Raw genomic sequence first — 9,506 nt, forward strand, 5'->3', positions numbered from 1 at the left:
CTAATAAACTAAAGTTGAGGGGTATTTTTGACCCTTTTCCCTATATTATATAAACTCCCTTAGAAAATAAATATATATTATATATATTATATAATAGAAAAAATGATTTATTATATTATATTATTATATAGAATATTATATAGGGAGTTTATGATGGGACATTGAAATGTCCCATCATAAACTCCCTCTTATATATAAGTAGAATATAAAATACTATTCTCTCGTTTATTTTTACTTATTATAATTATATATCAACTATTTTGGAAATTAACTAACTAAATTGGATACAATTGTAGCATTTAATTTTACTTATTATTATCAACTATTTTTGGAAATAAATTTTTATTTTTATTTGTCCACTTTAACTAACATATCAAGGATAATTTCCATTTCCTATTAGCACTAACTATTCATTTTAAACTATTTCTCAAATATGTTAAAGACTATACAATTAATATGAGTATCTTAGTAAAATATGTTTGTGAACAACTAAAAATAATAAAATCGATTTTTAATAAAATAAATTCGTAATCAATATTTTCGTAAAAGAAATTTTGATTCAAACATGGGTCAAATAAAATAGAATGAAAAGAGCATATACTATTTATTTATTTTCTTACCTTTGTCTTCCTAGTAGTTTATTTAAACTTCAACAATATGCCAAATTTTATATTTTAGATGCATATGCCATTATTGATGACTAGAATCAGAAGTTTTAATTTCTACTCTGGTGATAAAATTATTCAATGGGAATGCTGAACTTTCAAGTTATGCCTAATTAATTAAATGCAATATACTTTGTTGTTGTTTTTAGTTGGACCTAAGATACAATTAATGAGTCTACACTCATTCAAATCAACATTATCAACATGTTACATATGGCATTAGTTTTAAAATATTATATTTAGTTGATCTTTTAATATAGGAAAGGTTAACACGGTCCTTAAAAATTTGAAGAGAAAATAATAATAAACCATGCAAAGATCTCTTAAATTGAAAAACAAAAATCTATAATATGATAAAGTATATTTTGACTAACTTTTAAAATTTATATATATTATATATATATATTAGAAGAGAGAGTTTGAGGCAGTTTCATATCAGTTTTTTGACATTAAGTGAAAAGTGTGAGGGTATAATTGTCTATAAAGCATTTTATAAGATAAAGTTTGCCTGAAAAGGCTGTCTTTTGTGCTTTGATATTTGCACAATATTAATGACTTCAAAAAAGTACCTTCTTTTTCTATAAAAAATTACAGAAAATGCCCTACACTAAAGTGACAGTGAATATAGTGGGACCCATTGTATAATGCCTACACTATATCGTAGATGTGGGTCCCGTTGATCAGTTTTTGTACATGAAAATATTCAAGTGGAGAAAATTATTAACAAACGTGTAGAACTCGAACATTTTGCGGTAATTAGTATTGTTTAGTGTTAATAAAATTAATATTAAACTGTCATATATTGTATAATTTTGCTCAATGTTTATTATATTTGAGAAAATCAAGGATAATTTTATTTTTTTGCAGATGTTACATATGAATCTCGGAAGTATACCAAAGATCAAGTAGCAATGTCCATTCTCATTTCTGTTGGACTAAACTGATCCTAAATATTTTTAACTAATGCCGAGATTTTATTTGTAGTACATAAAAAAAAAAAAATCGAATTAAGTTTCTCATGGCTTATTACTATGATTCATGAGTTAAAAATTCAATGTGTCTGTGTGTCTTCCACATTATCAAAATATTTATAGTCATAAGACGATCGATGAAAATTTTATAAGTCACGGTCACATTTTTTGAAGATGTAAATGAAATTATCGAAAGAAGAATTCTCTACGATGAAGAGTTCCCTAGCTGGAGGGCTTTGCACCGATTTTTTTTTTATGAAATAGTAGAGTCTTAATAACAGTAAGGATCCAACACTTATTGAAGAATAGTTCAATTGTTTTTTCACACTCTCTTTATTCTATATTAACTGAATTTGTGAGACAACACATACTTATTAAAAAAACAAATTGAAGGACATAATTTAAACCATAATTCCCAATATTATCTTTTGTAAATCATAAACATAACTTTGTAAGTAGTTCAATTTATCTCTTAAAAAAATATCAAAACTCCATTAAAGAAAAGAGCAAATATGAAAAAAAATTCAAACATATATCTTGAACTTGGACAATTCGATTATTTGAACAATTAAAAAGATCCAGAAAACTCAGTTAATATGAAATAGAGGAAGTAATTAAGTAGACGTTACGAAAAGAAAGAGCAAGGTCACGAAAAAAATAAAAATATATTTCTTTTATTTAAATATATATGGTACAGTTTAACTAAAAATATTTTTTCCATATGAGTTTATGCTATATATAACTTTATCCTAATATTTGTTATTTTGACAGAAATATATTAATAAGTTTGATTTTAATAATATTGGGCCCGTGGTGACACGGGCCATTTTTTCTAGTTATATTAAAAAGGGATAGTGAAGCATGAGGTTATGCCAAAGTGACATACTGAGAACAAGCCACTTGACACTTTTAAGAAATCTATTTAAATTTTATTTTGAAAATTATTAAATTATAATCTTTTAATAATTAGTACTATAAATTATTAATTACAATTCAAATATTATCAATAAAGATATAATACTATAAGATAAATAATCCTCATGATTTCATTCAAATTGAGTAAATTAAGAAATCATGAGTAGAATTGGAACTTCATTCGTATTACTAAAAAAAATTAAAGTATTTACGGTTCAAATATTTAAAAAAAATTAAAGTTGAGATTTGATGATAAATTCTGGAGTCTAAAAAATGCAGGTTAAACAGGACTAAGACAGATACTTGAAATGCAAGTTTAGTGAAATAATATATAAGGATAGTATAGAGGTAAGGCTTGATTCATGTAAAATTGAAAGAAAGTTTTAAGTACCTTGGATATATTATTTAGAGTAGTATGAAAACTGATGAGTACGTCACACATCTTATTGGTGTAGGGAGGATGAAATGGAGGATCAAATTTGGAGTCTTACTTGATAAGTATGTGAAATCTAAATTTAAAGGCAAGTTTCACAAAGCTATGGTTAGTCTGATTATGTTGTATGGAGCGAAATGTTGTCTAGTCAAGAACTCCACATTCATAAGTTGAAAGTTGTGGAAATGAAGATGTTAAGGTGAATGTATGGTCACACTGGAAGAGATAAGATTAAAACTGAGGATATTTGGAGAAAGATATGAGTGGCTTCGATGGGGCATAAAATGCTGAAAGTGAGACTTGGATGGTTTGGATATGTGAAAAGAAGATACACAATTGCGCTAGTGAGAAACTGTAAGGAGTTGGCTATGGATGGTTACAGAAGAGATAGAGATAGGAGTAAGGAATAACGGGAGAAGTAATTAGACACGACATAAAAAAAGCGATAAAGGCAAAATTAACGATACGTAATATGTCTGTTTGACGTTGATTTTCCTTAAAAAATCAATCTTATCCGTCGGTTTTGACCAAATTTTTTTAGTAGTGTATATTTGGAAAAATGCAAATATCGACTGATCCAACCTGCATGAGTGCAAAATCTTAGTGTGCATAATATCGGTAGGACTCATCAATTGACAATTTAAATAAAAGCAACTTAAATCTAAAAGGACCACAGCATAGTTTCGAAACTATTTAGTACCAACGGTAATAACAAATTTTGTGACATGAAATCATACGTATTCACTATGGTAATATTTATTCCGTTTTATTTTACTAGACCCTTTTATTAAAAATGGAGAAGGGTCTAAAAGTCCGTCAACTATTTGAATTGATATAGAACTAATCTACATCTACCTTTTGGCCTTCAAGTACCTCTGACATCAATTTTTTGGCTTAAAATTACTTTCGATATTAACTCTTTGGCTCATATTTAACAACTCCCCTAAAGTAAAATCATTAAATATTTATTTATTATGTTGCCTCATTTGATTGATTCAAATTTAAACCATTCTCAAATAAATAATAAAATCACATTTGATTCATATTTTGACCCGATGTGCTTGAAAATAGTATTCAAAAATTATTTAAAAAAATAAGGGGAGATGTGAAAATAAGGGCAAATGGAAGTCGATCAAATGGTTAATATTGATGGTACTTTTAAGCCAAAAAATTGACGTCAGAGATATTTTGAAGCCGAAAGATGGATAAAGCGTAATTTTGTATCAACTCAAATACTTGAGGAGCATTTAAAGCCTTTCTCCGTATAAAAAATAGACTATTTCGTTTTATTTGTTCATTTTAACAAATCAAGAGAGTTTAATTACTTTTTTTGTTATACCGTCCTAAGTATTGGAAATAACAACATGAAATACTAGTCAAATTTAAAACAATAATATATTATAAATAAATTGTTAAGACCTTTTTCATCTACATCATTCTATATATATTCTCTGAATGATTGGATTTTGATTTAATTATACAGATCTATTTTGTGATTTGCTCGTGGAGTTCTGTATCATAGCCATGGCTTCTTCTGCACCAATTTTCAAATTTGGCAATGTCACTTCTCCCATACATCAGGAGAGCCTAAAATGTCCTTTAATTATTTGAATTGATATAAAATTATTTTTTGTCTATTTTTCAATCCTCAAATATCTCTGACGTCAAATTTTCAGTTCAAAAATACATTTATTTCTAACTGTCTATACTCACAAGGTGGATGTAGAGCAATATTGTACAAAATCACATAGTTTAAGACATTTTAGACCCTTCTTCGTTGAAATAATTTGATGTACTTAATATATAGGCTCATATGATTGACCTGATTTTGTGTTTCATAGTAATTTAAAAATAAAATAATGTTTGGTCCTCTACTCTCTATAATCACCCTTCCCCCTCCCCCTCAGTACTTCCTCTCTCTTCCACTTTTTTCTTGTTGGATTTTTTCCATCATTTTAACTTGTATTTTTTGTTTTTTTCAACTTATGACAAAATAAGGGAGAAAAAAAGGAAAATAACGACGAAATTTATATAGAGATTATAATTAGTATAATAGATAATGATTTCATTAAGCAACTATGTATGTATACTACTTTTTTTTTTGTGTACCCAAAATTCAAAAGAAAAGAATGAAATAATCCTTTCTTCTATCCCCACCATGATAATAATACAAATTAAAAAAATATAAACATGTAAGTTCATTCAAATTTGAGTCTGAGATATCCTAATTAAGAATGAGATTAAAATAAAAATAAAAAGAGGAAATAAACAAGACAATTGGATAACTGACAGAAAATTTTATATTAATAAAAAATTAATTATCATTTTTTATATGGACAATCAGATGAGACGAGTATGGATTTTATTTGGATCCCTATTCCCTAGTTATGAGTTGAGTTGTAATAAATCATGGGTTGCTTTAAAATAGGTCAATAGGAAGATTTCATTTAATTAATAATTTATAAAATATTATTTTGAAGCGTTTTTTTCGATCAAAATATGAATCATATATGCTTTTTGTTATTTATTTGAGAATGATTTAAATTTGGACCAATCAGATTAGACAACATAATAAATAAATATTTAATGATTTTTCTTAAAAGAAATGTTAAAAGCTAATAACAAATATGAGTCAAAGGGTTAATATCTAGGGTATTTTTGAGGCAAAAGTTTGAAGTCAAAGATATTTGGGGGGCCAAAAGATGGATTGATGATAGTTTTGTACCAATTCAAATAATTGAGGGGTATTTTAAACCTTCTCCATTAATAATATTATGCATAATACATAAACATGCCCCTCAACTTGACTTCAGCGGATAACTATGGCCTCCAACTTTGAGTGTGCACAAATAGACACTTAACCTTGTGTAAAATTGAACAAGTAGAGACACGTGTCCTACATGACATAATACATGTAGGACACCACATAGGACACAAAATTGTCATGTAGGGTGTCATGGGACGAATATGTCTATTTATTTAATTTTATACAAGTTTAAATGTCTATTTGTGCACACCCAAAATTAAAAATCATAGTTAACAGCTGACGCCAAGTTAAGAGTTATGCCATAATATTATCATGCATGACTTTAAGGTAAAATCTTCTTCTTCTTTTTTATATGTCAGAACTTTAATTATTAAAATTATTCAATATATATTTATAAATGGTAAGAGATAATAAATATCCGATAAAGTAATCTTCCCTTTCCTTTTCTTATTTTTTTTCTCGAAGTGTTAAGTTTCCTAACAATTATGTGATCCTAAGGAAAGTATCCCCTCCTCCCTTCCAAAACAAAACTATACACGTGATCGTTCATATAAGAAATTGTCTGATGGACCCTTATACTTATATGAGTTTTTATTCTGAACTATTCTACTTGATCATTTATCAATTAAACCCTTAAACTCAATGAAATTAAGCATTTTAAACCCCTTGAGTAGTACTAGAGAACTGCAAATCAACCGTTAAATTTCCTTAGTAAACTTCTTTAAACATACAACAATATACCAAGTGTACTCTCACAAGTAGCAAGTGGGGTCTAGATAGCATATGCTGACCTTACTCACTTTAGGAGGTAGAGAGGTAGTTTCCGACAGATGACAAGCTCAAGAAAAAACACATTAAAACAAATTGAAAAAGAATAACATACAGTGAAGGGATCATATGTCAGAGTACCGTAGAAAACATGACAAAACATACTAAAAAATAGGAATAGTAACCATACCAAGAAAAAGCAATGATCAAAATACTTAGGAGTCGTTTGGACATGGGTAGAGTGTATAAAAATAATTTTAAATAGAGTGTATTAATAATGTTTGCACTAACAATGCATGTATTAGTTTATCATGTTAATGCATACATTAAAATCGTTGCATTGCTAATATCTAAAAATTAATGCTATTAACAATGCACACCTTAATACACAATAGAGTGTATAACTAATGAAAGACTAATATATACATGCATTATTTTTCGAAACTTCTTTAAACATCAACCCAAAAAATTCGTTTTTTCCCCAAATCAGTACGACTGACAATAGGGAAACAAGCCTTGAAAAGTCTCAACATCAATTCTGAAAAGGTATATTTTAAAAGTGAATGGAAAGGTAAGAAGGGAAGTCAAATTATGATGGTTAAATGTTTTAGTTATCAATTACATCACAACTCACATATAGATATTCTATATATAATATAACAACCAAGTCAATTTTCTCCTAACATATTATTACTAATACTAATATAAGTTCACAATTGAAACAAAAACATATATTGCCTTTTAACATTCTCATATATATATATATTTACAGAGGCAATGGGAGATCCCGAGGTGTCGTCTGAACGACACCGCGTAGGGAGATCTATCTCATCATTCTCGTCATTCAGAATTATACCGATTAATGATGACGATACTCCTCACTCAGAAGGAACAAATTTTTCACCAGTTGACAGTCTCCGTAGCATCGATGAGAATGCGAATGTTGCAGAAGAAATAGACAGTTGGTTGCCCATAACTGAATCGAGAACGGGGAATGCTTATACGGCAGCGTTTCATCTCTTGTCTACCGGTCTCGGAAATCTAGCATTTGTTCTTCCCTTCGCTTTTACCTCTCTCGGATGGTACGTATTGTTATGAACGAAGGTTAAATAGATATAAAATGATATATTATCTTTGATTTTTTGAACTGTAAAACTATTGTCAGACAACTATTTTTAGTACAGTGGATAAGTAAAGATAAACGGAGGAAGTATTTACTATTCTTTCTGTTTTATTACCTCAGCTCACTTTTATTTGTTGTATTTGGATTTGACAAACCAATTAAAAGAAAATAATAATTGATATAATTATTTTACCACAATGCACCTATTAATTGATGTTTAGTTCTCCCTACGTCTATTTTTAGTTGTTATAGTTTCCTTTTTTAGAGTCAAATGCTATGAATTTTGACTAACATTTTAAGATGTATTTCTTTATCATATTGATCTGGAAAAAATTTGCAAATTATAATACTTTTCATATAGTTTTTAAATATTTATTTTTTATTTTAACATATCAAATTAATGTAATCTAATTTAGATTTCAAAGTTAATTAAATTGCCTTTTGAAAAACACAACACGACAACTAATTAAAAAGGACGGAGAGGGTAATTATTATTCCATATTAAGTGAACTTTTGAAACTTTTTTCATTGTTCAAAATAATTGAATTGTTCAAAGTTCAAGATGGATGTTTTTGCATTTTTTAATGAAATTTTATATATTCTAGAAAATAAATTACACTAGTTACAAAGTTATATTTATAATTTTAAAAAGGCAATAGTGAAAAATATGATTTAAGTATGTCTTTGAATGCTTTCATTAATAGGTGTGCATGCCCTCGCAAATTCATTTAATATGGAATAGAAAGAATGAAAGAATAAGTTATTGTTCTTTTTTTGTGTATATAAATTCGTGCCGAGGAGTCTCACATTGGGGTAAAACGCTCCCTAGTAAAGATAACTTCGTAACTAGGGAAATTCGAATCTGAAACCTTAGATTAAGGATGAAATAGTACTTACTACTCTAGTCTCTAGCTACCACAATCCTTGTTGATTTGTACTTATTAATGATAAGCGTACAACATAAAAGAAAATTTCTCTTTTTTTATATGTTGAAAATGAGTAGTAAAAATGAAACTCTATTTTAAAAATAAAGAATAAGTATAAGTGAACAAAAGGAATATATTTTTATTTTAATTTAATTGGGTGCAAAATTTAAGTAATTAAAAGTAACTTTAAATTTTGTAATAAGTACTCCTTATATCCTAATTTATGTGACACATTTCATTTTTCAAGAGTCAAATGGCTTAAGTTTAACCGAGAATTTGCTCATGAAATCTTCAAAAAATTTAAAATAAAATTTGTATATTTGTAAACAACGTAAAAAGTACTACAAGTCACAATAATTGAATTCAAAATATTTAAAAGATATAAAAAAAATTACGCTCAGAAATAGAATCTTAAAATTCAAAATGTGTCACATAAATTTAGATAAAAAAAGTATTAAATTAAACAGATACATTTGGTTGTCTTTAATATATCGCGTGAGACACTAAAATTTCAAAAAATTATCAAACTAGGATAGAGACAATTACGTAGAGTATTAGTATTGAATTAATGTCATGCTATATTTGGTACTTGCTGATCTGTAATTTAGAACTTTGTGGCTAAATCTTTTTTAGTGGTAATTAGGATATTTAATCGTTTTAAAATGATTAAGTTCTAAATTAATAATGTACACATGTGGAATGATTTTTTAAAGATAAATAAATGATCTTGATCAAAGTTAATGAATTCAGTCGAACACATACGTTATACGCTAACTCCATCCGTATATGCATGATAATATAAGCAAACAATTTGATTAAATTATTAAAAATAAATATTACGTGTGAATAAGTTTTTACGACACGAAAAAATATATTAAAACTAATCATAGTTAAATTTTTATTTTTCTTTTAAATTTTTTTTTTTTTTTTTTTTTTTA

At 27.3% G+C, this 9,506-nt stretch overlaps 1 protein-coding gene across 1 annotated transcript in view; it reads left to right on the plus strand.

Annotated features, from left to right (window-relative positions):
- Positions 1-7,296: 7,296 nt before the first annotated feature.
- The window catches only part of LOC107063321 (lysine histidine transporter-like 8), a 4,732-nt gene continuing 2,522 nt past the window's right edge, over positions 7,297-9,506 (plus strand). Inside the window, exon 1 of the mRNA XM_015315022.1 lies at positions 7,297-7,601. Within this exon, the coding sequence (XP_015170508.1) occupies positions 7,297-7,601 (305 nt within the window). The remainder of the gene's footprint in view (positions 7,602-9,506) is intronic.

This window comes from Solanum tuberosum, unplaced genomic scaffold (genome assembly GCF_000226075.1).
Source record: "Solanum tuberosum cultivar DM 1-3 516 R44 unplaced genomic scaffold, SolTub_3.0 scf00336, whole genome shotgun sequence".
Lineage (NCBI taxonomy): Eukaryota > Viridiplantae > Streptophyta > Magnoliopsida > Solanales > Solanaceae > Solanum > Solanum tuberosum.